We start from the raw sequence: 15,862 nt of genomic DNA on the forward strand, positions 1-15,862 counted from the left end.
TGACATTGATGAGAGAAAAAAAATCACTTCTCAGCCAGGGCAACTGTCTGCATGGAGTTTGCATGTTCTCCCCATATCTGTGTGGGTTTTTTCTGGATACTCTGGTTTCCTCCCACATCTCAAAGATGTGCATGTTAGGTGAATTGGCATGTCTACATTGTCCTAGTATGAATGAGTGGGTATGTGTGTGAGTGTGCCCTGTGATGGAATGGTGTCCAGTCAAGGGTTGGTTCCCATCTTATGCCCGGAGCTGCTAGGATAGGCTCTGGCCACCTGTAACCCTGAACTGGAATAAATAGGTTAGGAAACGAGTGAATAAATGAGTACAAAGTTTTGTACAAATAAACAATTTGTGAAGTATATGATAATCATACCAATGGAGAACAATAAACTATGCAGTACGAAAGTGCTCAGTGAGTCTGTCATATCTGTCATGTTTTTGCACTGCATGGTGGTAGGAAGTGCTCTTTAGAGTTTTTCTTTGCAAACATGTATTCTTTGATTTAACCCACCGCCACTGCAACCACTATCACTCACTGATTCACCAAAAATAAAAACCTTGCTTGTTTTTATCTTTCTTAAATGTATGTGTAGCTCTCATTTATCTCAGTGTTTAATATTAGAAGTAGTTGGGTCTTTATTTAGAAGTTTGGTGTTTTTTTGTGAATAGAAATATGCTGTAGGAACTTAACTCTTTTATACCAGTTAGCCTGTGGTAAAATTGTTTTATTATACGCTGTTTGCTTAAAGTTTCAGTTTCTGAGAACCTATCGATGACGTTAAGAAATGTGTATCTAACAATGGACTTGTATCCAGAATATATAAAGAACTCTTGCTAATCTAACTAGTAAGGTTTAAAAAAAAAGGACAAAAGGTTTGAACAGACATTCCACAAAATAAGATACACTTTCATGCAGTAGTAGTAGGAGTATAAAATATAACCACCATTGGAAACCTTTTGGCTGTTGTTCTGTAAATTTAAACATACACTTAACTGTGTGATGTAGCAATTCCACTTGTAGCTATTTAGCCAACCAAAACAAAAACACCTGTCCACAAAGTGACATGAATGTCCATAGTAGATTTATTCATAATAGCCCAGAACTAAATAACAACCCAAATGTCCAACACTTGTGGATAACCAAATTGTGGTTTATTCATACAATGGGTTATATGTTATCCGTATAAAGGAGTGTCTTATTAATAAACTCAGTAGCATGGATGAATCAGTCTCAAAAGTATCATGCAGAGTGAATGAAACTTGACACAAAGAAATACATCCTGTATATTTTTATAATAGGCAAAACTAATATAGTAATCAGATTAGTGGTAGCCTGGGGCTAAGTGGTTTGAGAGATTGATTGCTAATAGGTTCAAAAGGACTTTCTGGGGATGGTAGAAATGCTCCGTATCTTGATTAGGGAAATGATTACATGGATATATACATTTGACAAAACTCATTGAACTATACATTCCATATGTGTCATATTATATGTAGGTTATGTCTTAATATAAAAAATGAATTCTAAGTAGACTGAAAGGTCAGATAATAAGCTTGTTAAAGATAACATGGGAGAATATTCTCATGACCGTGGGGTAAGCAACATTTATAAATGGGATAGAAAAAGCACTAACCGTAAGGTAAAAGATTGATAAATTGAACTGCATCAGAACCTGATACTTCTTGTTTTCAGAAGAGTACAGTTGACCAGTGAATAACAGAGATTTGAACTACGTGAGTTTATCTATACGCACATTTTTTTTTTCAACCCTACGGATTGAAAATTAGAATTCATGGGATGCAAAATCTGCAGATACAGAGGGCCAACTTTTTATTTAGGCAGGTTTTGCAGGGCCTACTCTGAGACTTAAGTATGCATGGATTTTGGTATATGCGGGGGTCCCGGAACCAATCCCCCACATATTCCAAGTGACAGCTGTACTAAGATACTGAGAAAGTCAAGCTTCTGTGTGAGAGGGAAAAGAAGTGTACATGTATATATACACAAACACGTACATACATATAAGATATATGTACATGTGTATTCATATATTTTTCCTGACAATTGCTTCATACCCAAAAAATATGAAGAACTCTTACAAATTACTAGAGGAAAAAAACAAACATCTAAAAGAAAAAAGGGTAAAGATATCAACAGACACTTCATAAAAGAGGATTTCCACATAATAAACATGTGAAGCTGTTGTAGCTGTTGTACATCTTTAGTCATTAGAGAAATACAAATTAAAATAATGCAGTGCCAATATATACACATTGAAGTGGCTAAAATTGACAAATAGTACTGAGTGTCAGCAAGTCTGGGAGCAACTGTCATTCTACTTTGGGGAGGCAGGCGTGTAATCTGAACAACCAGTTTGGAAAACTGTGGCTGCATACCTTATGACTCAGCAGTTTCTGTTCTAAGATACACTCCAGAGAACAGTGTGTATACCTGCATACATATTCCATAATATTTTTAGCACTCAATTTATAAATAGCCAAAAATAGAAACTACTTAAATATCCATCAACAATAGGATGGTTAAATTGTTTTATTGTCAACAGAATACTATAAAACAAAACAAGAAATAATAAACTATTTGTACCTGCATGGATGAATATCACAAATAGAATGTTGAGTGAAGGCAGAAAGATTCAGTAAGCATGTAAGACTTCACTTATATAAAATTCAGAAATAGGTAAAATGATTTTTTTTGGTGTTAGAAGCCAGGATCATGGTTTCTACCATAGTTCACTCACTTTTGGGTGAGGGGTAAGCATAAGGGCTGTATTGGTAATAAACTGTTTCTTGATCTTGGTGGTGGTGAATGGATAATTTATCATGTCTTACACTATTTGTATACTTTTCTGTGTGTATATTATGCTTTGATTTAAAAAATCTTAGTTTTAGAAATTAATAAGGGAAAAGTAAAGATTCTTTTCAGGAAATAAATTGTTTAATATTCCTAGTAGTGTGGCTGAGTATGAGATTAATATGCAGATGTCAATAACTTTTCTCTAGTAATTAGCATCTGAAAATGGAAGCAGTAAAAATGACCTCATTTACAGTAGTGGATGGCTTCATTCCATCTCCTTGTTTAGGGTCCTGCTGCTTTTTAGCTCTATGGCTTTTCTGTTGTCTCTGTTGCAGTACCTGCACTTACTCAGGTTGTACAAGCCAATCAATGTGGAGTATTTAACACTCCATGGGGCACACTTTGGTCAATGGGATATGGGAGCCAATAGATACATGCTTCCTTTTTTTTCACCTCAGACTGACAGTCTTGAGATACATTTCATATACCTGTAGCCAACTAATGGGCCAACTATTGCAGCACTTCATATTGGCTCTCTGTCTTTTTTGGTTATGCTGCTGTGTCCTTAACTTCTACACCTTGCAGAAGTATTCATGCATAAACCTTCTCAGACTGCCCTGGTCCTCACAACAAAGAATTACAGAGCCTGGCATGTCAGTTGTGCTGAGGTTGAGAAACCGGTATCAGAAGCCAATGATTTGCTTTAAAATCCAGGCTCTTCAGTATTTAATGTCTATGATTTGAGAAATAACCATTGAGTCTTAATTTTTGTCTCTATAAAATAGTCATGATAAATACAAACAGAGTCCTTAAGGATTAAATGAGGTAAGTTTGATAAACTTAATGCCTAGAACATAGAAGAGTTCAACAAACAACAGCAATTGATATTTTGTATTCATGTTTAAAATGCTACTTTCTCACCCTCCCTTAGTCTTTTTCAGTATAAAAACTCTCTTCTAGAGACCAAGTTCTCAAATCCTTATAAATAACAACCAAAAGCAATGAAAACAAAGAAACAAAAACTTGTACAGAACTCCATATTGAGAAAACACCAACATGATTCATTTGAATGTTTAAATGGATACATGATTTTTTTCACTTTTGTAAATTTTTAGCTAATGGTCTGTTAGCGGTGGCTCAGCACTGCAGTGAAAATGTTGTTTGCCAGCAACACAAGTGCATTGTCAAAAACTTTGAGAGCAGCAGTAAAAATTATTAGGAAGCCGGGCATAGTGGTTGACACCTGTAATAACAGCACTTTGGGAGGCAGGAGGATCATTTAAGCTCAGGAGTTTGAGACCAGCCTGGGCAACATAGTAAGACTCTATCTCTATTGAAAAATAAAATAAAGAAAAAAGTAAACTATTTGGAGGCAGAAGGATACATTCTAAAACACTAGAAAAGCCAGAGAACATAGTATGTTAACACCATTAAGCACCAAACAAAGTAACACTAAGATATATAAAACAGGAAATGTAATATTTAGTTTTCTTAAAAATAGCAACATTTATGTATATATTGGAGGGGGCTATCCTGTGCATTTAGGATGTTTAGTAGCACACAGACTCCACTTCCCCAGTTGTGACAATCAAAATTGTCTCCAGACTTGCCAAATGTTCTGGCAAGTTGGGGAGGGAGGCAGAATAATTCTTGGTTGAGAACTGCTGAGATAGACCTTGATTTGCATTCCATCCCCATGCCTATGGCAGTGTGAATTTAAACACGTTACCTAACACTTAAACCTTAGTTTTCTTAAGTGAGATAATGTAGACATAGTGCTTGGCTAAGCACCTGACATGTAGAGTTGAGTAAATGATAATTCCAATGATGCTAAAACCTGTTCTCTTTTGAACCATTATGCATCTCTGTCCTCTAAAAGTAAACCACCCCTTTGTATAGCCTGTAGTCAAGTTGTTGAATAAGATCTTCTCATCTAAAATCTTCAGAAGACCTTAAATCTTTTATGTGGGCAGTTAGTGTAGACTATAGTTTTGTTTTCTCCCCAGCTATGGATTTGCTTTCCTTTCCTCTGTGTTCCTGTTTGGATTGGGCAGAGTTGCCGGTACTTTTTTAAATTTTAATCTCCTCCTGGCATAGCATTGTGTTTGGTGTTCTTTGCATATTCATAACCTCATGAATTAGACTAATATCTTAAAGATTAGTTCAGGCTTACAAAAATCAGACCTATAGAAATCAGAAACATAAGACTAAGGCTTTGTTGTTGTTTATTGTTGTTGTGGGTTTTTTTTTTCCTGTTTTTGTGTGTTTGTTTTGTTTTGTTTTAAACCTGAGGCAGCAGCCTATCAAAAATATTTATTTGTTCTTTAGCTTAATTTTTTTCTTAAGAATAATTAAAAATATTAGTAGCCTATAATTGCTTTGATATACATCATCTTATTTAAATGTTATTAAAACTCTAGACAGTGAAAAAGGAAAAAAAGTAGAAATGGGATCTTGATGTACTATAGGTACACAGCAAGACTCTGTTAATAAATACTATTATATTGTTATCTCATTTACTCCTGCAGGGTAAGTTGCACTATCCCTCTTTTGAAGACAAGCAAATGATGCTTCCTTTGCTCACGGTCACCAAGGTTTTCATTCCAAAGCCCATGCTATTTTGATAATGCCATGCCACCTCCCCAAAATAAAGAGCATATCTCTCTGCCATAAATTTCTTTGTACAGCCAGGTGCAGTGGCTCATGCCTGTAATCCAGCACTTAGGGAGGCCTAGGCAGGTGGATTGCTTGAGCCCTGGAATTCAAGACCAGCCTGGGCAACATAGTGAGACCCCATCTCTACTATTATAAAATTAGAACAAAATTTCTTTGTAGACCGTGTATCTTGACTTATCCTGTAACTGCAGGATAAGAGCATAAAACGTAGGACATTAGAACTGCGTTAAGTCATTCTTTTGTTGCCAAGGAGGCCTCGTCCAGCTTCTCTGGCTTTCTGTGGCCATCTCTGCTCTTCTTCTAGTCCAGTGCAGTTAGATCTGGCTTATGGGAATAAGGAAGATTTTCAGGCTTAGCCCTTTTTGGCTATGTGACTATACCTTATTTTTTGATAACGTGTATTTTCTTAGCTTTTATGATTTCATATTGCTTAAGAATGCAGAGCAGTTAAATCTTTAGCCCTGAAGAGTATGTTTGGCAAAAGCCAAGTAAAAGTAGATTTACTTAGAAATCAAGAGGGCTCTATATCTGATAAGAAACGCCATGTGATCTGTTTGTTCTAATAAACTACAGAGTAAAATATGTTTTTAAGTTTAGAGTTGTCTAAAACTACTGTGTTTGCATAATTTATATTTTTAGCTGAGAGAAGAAAAGTTACAAGAGGAAAAACCCTCTGAAGATCAAATCCACAAGCTGTTACCAGAGGATACAGAAACAGGGAAAAGGAAAATGGATGAACAGAAAAAAAGAGATGAACCATTAGTACTGAAAACAAATCTGGAACGTGTAAGTAAATCACCTTTTTAATGGATACCTGCCTCAAAAATCAGTGGTTAGCCCAGGTGACCTGGACCTGAAAGACCTATGTTGGTAAACTGTGAGACCAGTAACAGTCATTGACTGTGCAGCTTAAGAGTAGTGAAGAACTTATGTCCAGGCCAGAGCTTGAGAAAATAATTTTTGAATGGGATATTAAGACTTGTGGGAAGATTAAGGAACAGTGGGAAAAGCAGGTGAGTGAGAGGAAAAACCTAGTATAGTTTACTACTTGTGATTAGATTTATATGTATGTTGTTATTTGGACTTATGTGTTATTTGACATTTAAGATTTGTACATTGTCTTCTGTCCTCAACTAGATTTTCTTAAAGCATGTATTTTACTTTCCTTTATTTGTTGTAATACCCTAAGCAGCACAGTTTAGATATAAGGTAGGTTTAGATACTTTGTCTATATTTAATTAGACTTCTAATTGGGCCAAATCCTGCCTGAGTTTGTTTCATTACTTATTTACCAAGTAAATTACTAGAAAAGGTTGCAAGTTGTGTATTTAACTTACATAAGGAAGCACTTTTGGAGGATCCACTAATTATAACCAAATGGATAATCACAATTGAGCTTTATCTCTTTAGTAAGTCATATTGGATTGGACATATATTGCTTGTGTACTTAGCACATCTTTAGACTCCTATCTTTTAAAATATTTTGTGATTCAGGCTTGTTAATATTTCAGGTTGTCTTTCTGGTCAGCTGGAATCGATAAAGCCTTACCATCTATAATGACATGCAAGATAGCACAGTGGAGGCAAAAAAAAAAATCTCTGGATCCGCAGTCTACCTCTTATACAGGTCCCAGCATTGTAACTGTTTGTACAACTTTGGCCAAGTTACTTAATTTCTTTGTGCTTCTGGGTTTATTTATTTTTATTTTTCTGGAGCAGGGTCTTGCTTTGTTGCCCAGGCTGGAGTGCAGGGGTGTGATCATGGTTCACTGCAGCCTCAACTTCCCAGGCTCAAGCCATCCTCCTACCTCAGCCTCCCAAGTATCTGGGACTACAGGCTTGTGCCACTATACCCAGTTGTATTTTTTGTAGAGATAGGGTTTTACCATTTTGCTCACACTGGTCTTGAACTCCTGGGTTCAAGTGATCTGTCCACCTTGGCCTCCCAAAGTGCTGGGATTACAGGCGTGAGCCACTGCCCGGCCTTGGTTTTATTTTTGCAAAGGTGTTTTTCCTGAACTTAAAAAGGAAATTCTTTAAGCTTTCTTGGGACAGTAGTGTTTGCTGAGTGCCACATACATGTGCAGCTTCTGATTCTAGTTATAATAATAATTATTATTTAATTATTAAAAACAACCACTTAGATTTTACAGGGTTTCAACCTTCCAAAAGATTCAGTTTACAGGCATGAAGTGTGTGTGTACTCTTCATGCTCTGAACATTAGAAACCACAGAGGGCAAAAAAGACTGCTATTAGGCTACAGTTTAGCTAGACAAGAATAAGCTCTATGATGGTCTTGTGTATGTAGTATGTTGTATGACTAGTAGCTCCAGCTGTGGTCTGTAGTCCTGAAGACCGCGGCTCTACCTCTTTACCCTGACAGTTCTACCCATTAGGGTCCTCAGGCAGAACAACCCAGAAGGATAAACTAGCCTTGATAGAGAGAGCTGACCCTTAACTATGGTCCTTTGATAGAAATAACCTGTTGTTCCTAGATCATACCAAGACTAGGAAATTGCTCTAATTATTTTTGCATTTGCCACTACCATTTTTGAAATAGAAATCAAGTGCATCCACCTAATTTTAATCTTAAAAGGAATCAGAAAGTACAAATTCTGATTTGTTCTTGATAACAGCCAGTTTTACAAATGCATTGAATAAAGCCTGACCTATGAATGTGTCAAGTTTTAGATTTTTGTGATTTTTGCCTTTTTTTCTGTTTTCTTATATAGTTTTTTTTGTTGTTTATTTATTTAGAGATAGGGACTTGCTCTGTTGCCAAAGCTGGAGTGCAGTTGCACAGTCATGGTTCACTATAGTTTCGACCACCCAGGGTCAAGCAATTCTTTCTCCTCAGCCTCCCAAGTAGGTGAGACCACAGCTGTGTACCACCATGGCTGGCCAATTTTTATTTTACTTTTTTTATTTTGTAGAGATGAGGGTGTCCCTATGTTGCCCAGGCTGGTCTCAAACTCCTGGGCTCAAGGGATCCTCCCACCTTAGCTTTCCAAAGTGTGGGATTACAGGCATGATCATGCCAGTGTGCCTGGGCTGCTTTTATATTTTGGAGGACTTTTAAATGGCTCTAATTTAAGAGTTTTCAGTGTTGAGCAAATAATTCCATTTAGTTTGGCCAGACTACATTCAAATTGAGACCCAAAAGAATCTTAAGAAAGCTGACCAAAGGATTATTTTTTATATAGAAACTATTGTGATTAGAGCGAGACTGATCATTTCACTCTCCTGTCCCCAAAATTTTAATGACTCCTCTTTTCTTGTGAAATTAAATGAAGACTCTTCACCCCAACATTTAGGCCCTCAGTGTGATTCTAGCTTATGTTTTCATCCTTGCTTATACCCCAAAACTCTAAGGAGTATCTATTTGCTTTCCCCCAAATACATACACTGTGCTTTCCCTTTTCAAGGTCTTTGCTCTTGCAATTTTCATCTAATTGAAATGCCATCCAGCTTACCTTTGGAAGGCTATTTATCTCTCCATGTCCAGTTCAAAAGCTGTCACATTCATGAAGCCTATAGGAATTCCTCTTCTGTTTCTCCACTTCTATCAGCTACTCCCCCAAACCCCCACTTTGTAACTTTTACAAGAGTTCTGTCATTTTCCTTTACATCATGGTTTTTTGTGTTTGTGTTTCTCTACTAGATTGTAAGTTTGTTGAGTATAGGAAAAGTCTTATCCATTTAAATCTCCTGTAGTGTAGTACCCTGCACACTGGAAGTGTTTGATACATGTTTATGAAACTAAATTTGAATGGAAGGAGGAAGGAGCTTACTCTAGAAGCAGATTATCATCTGTTTTTTTTTTAGAATGGAAATAAAGTGAGCACAGTGTTTAATTTATTACAATTTGTTATGGTACATTTAATCCAATAATAATGCGAATTATTAGAAAACAATTTGATACAGCAGTTATGGTTATACTAAAGACTAGAAAGCAAAAAGGGAAAAATTACTTGTCATCCGACAACCTAGAAATGATCCCTATAAACGTTTTGGTACATATCCTTATAGATATGTACCATATGAACATATAGAACATATAGATATGTTCATTTCTAAGAACATATAAATACACACCATATATTGTTTTTCTTTTCAGAAAATGTAACCTAGTATACATACTGTTTTTCTTTTGTTTTTTTTTTTTGTTTTTTGAGACGGAGTCTCGCTCTGTCGCCAGGCTGGAGTGCAGTGGCGTGATCTCGGCTCACTACCACCTCTGCCTCCCAGGTTCAATCGATTCTCCTGCCTCAGCCTACTGTGTAGCTGGGACTACAGGCATGTGCCACCACGCCCAGTTAATCTTTTGTATTTTTAGTAGAGATGGCGTTTCACCATGTTAGCCAGGATGGTCTCGATCTCTCGACCTCGTGATCTACCCGCCTCAGCCTCCCAAAGTGCTGGGATTACAGGCATGAGCCACTGCGCCTGGCCTAGATACTGTTTTATAACCTGTTTTAGTTCATCTTAAATTGTGGATATTGGCCAGATGTGGTGGCTCACACCTGTAATCCCAGCACTTTGGGGGCTGAGGTGGGCAGATCACCTGAGGTCTGTAGTTCAAGACCAGCCTGACCAACATGGCAAAACCCTGTCTCTAATAAAAAATACAAAAGTTAGCTGGCCATGGTGGCACGTGTCTGTAGTCCCAGTTACTTGGGAGACTGGGAGGCTGAGGCAGGAGAATTGCTTGAACCTGGGAGGTGGAGGTTGCAGTGAGCTGAGATCACGCTACTACTGTACTCCAACCTGGGTGACAGAGCGAGACTCTGTCTCAAAAACAAACAAACAAAAAAATACATTGTAGGTGTTCTTTCTTTCTTGCCTTTTTTTTTTTTTTTTTTTTTGGAGACAGGGTCTCACTATGTCACCCAGGCTGGAGTGTAGTGGTATGATCATAGTTCACTGTAGCCTCAAGCCCCTGGGCTCAAGCGATCCTTTTACTTCAGCCTCTGAAGTAGCTGGGACCACAGGCGCCTATTACATGCCTGACTAGTTTTTTTTAAAGTTTTTGTTTTTGTAGAGACAGGGTCTCACTTGTGTTGCCCAAGCTGGTCTTGAACTCTGGGACTCAAGTGATCCACCCATTTCAGCCTCACAAAGTGCTGGGATTATAGGTGTGAGCCACCATGCCCGGCCTGTTTTTTTGTGTGTAAATAAAGAATCCACATCATTATTCAGTGGTCTTATAATATTCTTGACTGTAGAATTTATTTAAGTAATCTTTTATTGATATTTTGCTATCTTAAACACCATTGTGATGGAATCCACTTGTCTCATTTTTTTCTTATTAGTTCCTTAGAATAAATTACTAGAAGTAGAGTGACCAGGTCAAAAAGAGTGTTCTTTTTAACATTTTTGGTGTTTATTACAGTTGCCCTCCAGAAGGTTTATATTTATTATAGGTTTATTATGCTCCCACCAGTAGTACGTGAGGAGTACTAAACTAATTTCCTCACATCTTGCCAACTTTGAGTATTATCTTTCTTTTACTTTTTTTTAAGGTACAACATTGTTTTAGATGTCACTGCAAGGATTTAATTTATGCACGCTTTGTACCATTTTAGGAATCCATAGTACCTTGGGGCTTATTTTTATCAAAGATGAAAGATGAGGGGTAAATATTGGGAATAGAAATGTTAGAGGGGTGGGAGAGCTTTTGTCTGAATCATTAGTTATATATTTGTAATGTAATTTATTTTGCAATAATTGAAAGGAACTTGGCGCTGGGCGCGGTGGCTCACACCTGTAATCCCAGCAGTTTGGGAGGCCGAGGCGGGCAGATCACTTGAGGTCAGGAGTTCAAGACCAGCCTGGCCAACATGGTGAAACCCCGTCTCTACCAAAAATACAAAAATTAGCCGGGTGTGATGGTGGGCACCTGTAATCCCAGCTACTCAGGAGGCTGAGGCAGGAGAATCGCTTGAACCCGGGAGGCGGAGGTTGCAGTGTGCCGGGATCGTGCCACTGTACTCCAGCCTGGGCAACAGTGTGAGACTCGGTCTCCATAAAAAAAAAAAAAAAAGGAACTTGGCATATATCTGTTATAAAACGGAAATTTTTCTTAAAAGATTAATAGTTTTGAAGTTAATACAAATAAAATCTATCTTTTTGAGCACTTATTACATGTTAGCTAATGTACTCTAGGTATTTTTAATGGCCTGTCACAATCTATATAGTATAGAGTCGTCCTTTATTTTACAGATGAGGAAACTGAGGCTCAGGAAGATAAAGCAACAACTAACCCACAGTGACAGTGATAGCTGACAGAGCTAGGATTTGAACACTTTTTACTTGGTACTGATTTAATTATGAAGAGAGGTTTATATAGACAGAAATTGCCATTATTCCCTGTTGAGTCCATTGGTATCAAAGCTTTTCTTTTTTCTAGAGTTGAGAAGAGAATATTATATAAAATTTGATAATGGGTTGGTGCTATTAAAGTTTCTTCGTTGAATATTTTGTACAACAGAGTTCTCTGAGGAATGATACCCTACAAAATTGAAAGCCCTCTCTATAAATTGTAATTCTTCAAATCTCTCTCAAAGGCCAACTGTTAGGAAATATAGTCTATTGTGTTGCTGTGCCTGTCAGCCTAGAGAAAAACAAAGCATTTCAGGAATGCAGGGTACTCGGAGCCATATGATGCCTTGCGTGCCTACATCTACAACTCTTACTTTGATAATCATTTGATCATTAGATAATTGGTTAATCATCAGCTGAGCAGACAGTTCTTATTTACCTACTATATAACAGTATTGGAAATATTTTAAAAAGATGGTCACTTGCTCTCACAGGGCTCATTGCATAAAGCAGAACAGATCCCTAAATAAGAAGCTACAGTTCAGTGTTATTAGTTGCTATCCATTAAAAGAAAAAGACTCTCATGTTTAATAATGAGGCAAAACTTCATTACATTATATGTAAAAGACATACCTCTAAGATGTTTCTAATGTAATTGGAAAGACTCTAAAAAGGGACTCCAAAGTAAAACAACAATAAATGAATGGATATAAACAAGATGGAAAAACTAACTCTAGGATAATTTGGAAGCCTTTACAGAAAAAGTGATATTTTAGATGACTCTGAAAGGCCAATTAGTATAGGCAGAGAGCGCAGACAGAATTTTAGGCAAAGGGTGTAGCATATCCAAATGGGTAGATAGAGGTTTTGAAAGACTGTGGTACGTGTGGAGTGTAAAAAGTAGTTTGGTTGTACTAGAGCTCAGGGAGTTCCATGTGTGGGAACTGGTGGGGGAAAAGCTGTGAAAGAAGGTTAGGTCTAGTTTGTGAAGGTTGTAGTATCAGGCTGAGGCATTTAGACCTTACCCTGAAGTCACCAGCAGTTAAGCAGGGGAGTGATTGCTGGAAAGATAATTCTTGGTGCTGTGGAGGGTATTAGAGAGAAGAAAGCCTGAAGAGAATGAGACCAGTAAGTAGATTGTTGCAGTAGTCCAGGCAAAAGATGATAAGAATCTAAGGTAAGGCAATGACCATGAATATAAACGGGAAGAGTTAGATCTGAGAGACTTTCTAGAAGTAGAATAGAATAGAGTGGAAATAGAATGGAGACAATTTGGAGACTAATGCTCTTAATTTAAGAACTAGTTTTATCCATGTATTAACCCTGTAATTCCAGGAAAATTAACTACTCTGAGCCTCAGTTTGCTATCTGTAAAAGACAGATAATCACCCTGCTTTTAATGGGAGTGACATAAACAGTAAATGAAATAAAATATTTAGAAGTGTTGGAGTACCTAAAGCCACTATCCAAATGTTACTATGAATTAGAAGTAAGGGACAGAAATAGATGGCATTTAGTTTTCTAGATGGGTTGGTGATGGGGCTTACAGAAGAGAAATATAGTGAGTTTGATTTTGGATATATTGAATTTGAACCACATTTGAGACTGGTATCTCCAGGAGGCAGTTGGAAACATAGGTTGGAGCTCACAGAGAAGCAACATAGAGAAAGAGATTTGAACCTATAGCTAGAGCAGATGCCTTGGGAACTCCAAATGGACAGTGTTGTCTCCCTTGTCTCCCTGCCAGTGTCCTGCACGTCTCTCAGATTCAGAGAATGAAGAACCTTCTCGAGGCCAGATGACGCAGACACATCGCTCGGCATTTGTTTCCAAGAACAACTCCTACTCCTTAGCTTTCCTGGCAGGGTAAGAGACTGATGCCGAATTCAGTCAGGGTTCTTTGGTTTTGGGGTATGAGATAAAAGGGACTGGGGGAGCAAAGGTATTTGTTGTGGCTACTTTGGTGGGGAGGTGGAAGGGGGAGAAAAGAGGTGGGAATTGGTTTTCAAATATGGACTAGGGAAAAAGGGCTGACCTGAATTTTTCAGGAAAAGTAACACCCCTTTTCTGACATCTTCAGGATAGGATTGTGCTAATTGCTGTGCTGCAAAGTATGACCCTTTTATCTTGGGAGGAAACAACAAAGTCTTCTTCAGTCTGACAATATGCACAGACTCTCCCTCTGGACTTAGTAGGAAGTGAGGGCAGAACTGATTTTCTTTTCAATGCCTAGACCTAAAATATATCTTTATAGGTTTCAAGAGAGCAAACTGAAAAGTTTTTAAGACCTTTGTCAAGGAATCTCTTGATCCTTTAGACTTTGTAGGCCCTGGGAAGGAAAGGAAGAGGGAATTGGATAGATGATGGGTGCTAGAAGGATAATGAAGGGCTAGGTGGAGGAAAGGAAAGATGAATAGATAGGAGGAAGGAAGGGAAGTAAAGAAGAAATGGAGGAAAGAAGGAGGACTCATGCATACATTCATTCAACAGACATTTTGTGAACAGCTGCTACATGCCGTGCTCTGTTTTAATATACAGATGTAAAGATACAATCTTTTTTTTTTTTTTAGACAGTGTCTCACTCTGTTGTCCAGGCTGCAGTATAATTGGGCAATCATGGTTCACTGTAGCCTCAATCTCCTGAGCTCAAACGATCCTCCCATCTCAGCCTCCTGAATAGCTGAGACCATAGGTGTGTGCCACCATGTCTGGCTAATTTTTAAAACTTTTTTTTGTAGAGACGAGGTCTCCTTGTGTTGCCCAGGCTGGTCTTGAACTCCTGGGCTCAAGCAGTCCTTATGCTTCAGCCTCCCAAAGTGCTGGGATTATAGGTGTGAGCCACTGTGTCTGGCCAAAGAAACAATCTTCACCCCAGTTCATTTTCTGTTTTGTTTAAAGCTGGTATTGCTCACCCTTATCTCTAGGGTTCAACTCTTCCTTTCCACCAGTATTATTTAGTAGATCTCTATCTCTTGCTGCTCCTGTGAATATACACCCAGACCCTTTCATTTTGGGGCTTTTTTGTATGTTTGTTTGTTGTTTTTGTTTTGTTTTGAGACGGGAGCTCTCTCTGTTGCCTAATTATTTAAAAAATAATTTCTGCTGTACCCTTCTTACATGTATTACTTAATGTGGTCTTTATTTGTCATTATGTATTTTTACTGTAAATCACTTCAGATTCTTCTTGTAAATAGAGTATAACCATACAAAGAAACATAATCAAACCAGTCTTCTTTCCAGTTTTTTTTTTTTTTTTTAAGTGATGTAGTAATGCCGGTAATGCCATTTCGTACAAAATGGAATCTTAAGTAAATGGTTCCTAGCAAGATTTCTGGCACATGCTTAGTCTTCAGTGAATATTGCTGCTGCTGTTGCTGCTGCGATTTTTATCTTCTCTTGGAACATGGACTCTTGTAGCTGAAAAGGACCTTAAATATCATCTTATTCAGTCCATTTGTTTTTATAAATGGAAGACTAAAGCCCAGAGAGAGAACATGGCTTGCCAAATCTTAGACTGCTAAAACAGGAGGAAACTGAGTTAGAACTGAGGCTTCTTGGCTCTGAGTTTACTGCTCTTTCTACTGTACTCCATACCTTCTTATAGATCCTCATGCTGTCTCTGTTCACCTTCTCCTCTAGACTTTAAACTCATCAAAGGCAGGGATAGCATCTTGTTCATCATTATAATACTTAGTACAGTGTCTGGCACTTAGTAAGGGCTCAGTAAATATTTGTGGAATGTTTGAATAAGACACGCCTTGTGCCTGTTGGTAAGTTAAAACTGGGGCTTTGTCAGAACTGATTGTCAAACTTGCAGCAGAGGGTCTCTAGGAGGGAGGGCTCTAGGAGCTTAGATTGGCTGATGGCTGTTTTTTAGATTAGATTCCATAGGATTAATATGGGATTTAGGGGGAAGTGTAGTGACCACATTGATAAAATTTTTATGCTATGAAGTTGATTTTTAGCCTTCGAATGCTTTAGCAATAGTTTATATTGATACTTTTTATAGATGCTATAAAAGAAAGATCTGTGTTCTACTTACTAGAAA

The 15,862-nt window shown here is 37.7% G+C and overlaps 1 protein-coding gene across 2 annotated transcripts in view; it reads left to right on the forward strand.

Annotated features, from left to right (window-relative positions):
• The window catches only part of RNF169 (ring finger protein 169), an 87,584-nt gene that overhangs the window by 49,540 nt on the left and 22,182 nt on the right, over positions 1–15,862 (forward strand). For both annotated transcript variants that reach the window (XM_054441768.2, XM_063672092.1), the window contains exons 3-4: positions 6,132–6,278; positions 13,562–13,680. In XM_054441768.2, coding sequence (XP_054297743.1) covers positions 6,132–6,278; positions 13,562–13,680 — 266 coding nt within the window. The remainder of the gene's footprint in view (positions 1–6,131; positions 6,279–13,561; positions 13,681–15,862) is intronic.

This window comes from Pongo pygmaeus, chromosome 9 (assembly GCF_028885625.2).
Source record: "Pongo pygmaeus isolate AG05252 chromosome 9, NHGRI_mPonPyg2-v2.0_pri, whole genome shotgun sequence".
NCBI classification, from domain to species: Eukaryota; Metazoa; Chordata; class Mammalia; order Primates; family Hominidae; genus Pongo; species Pongo pygmaeus.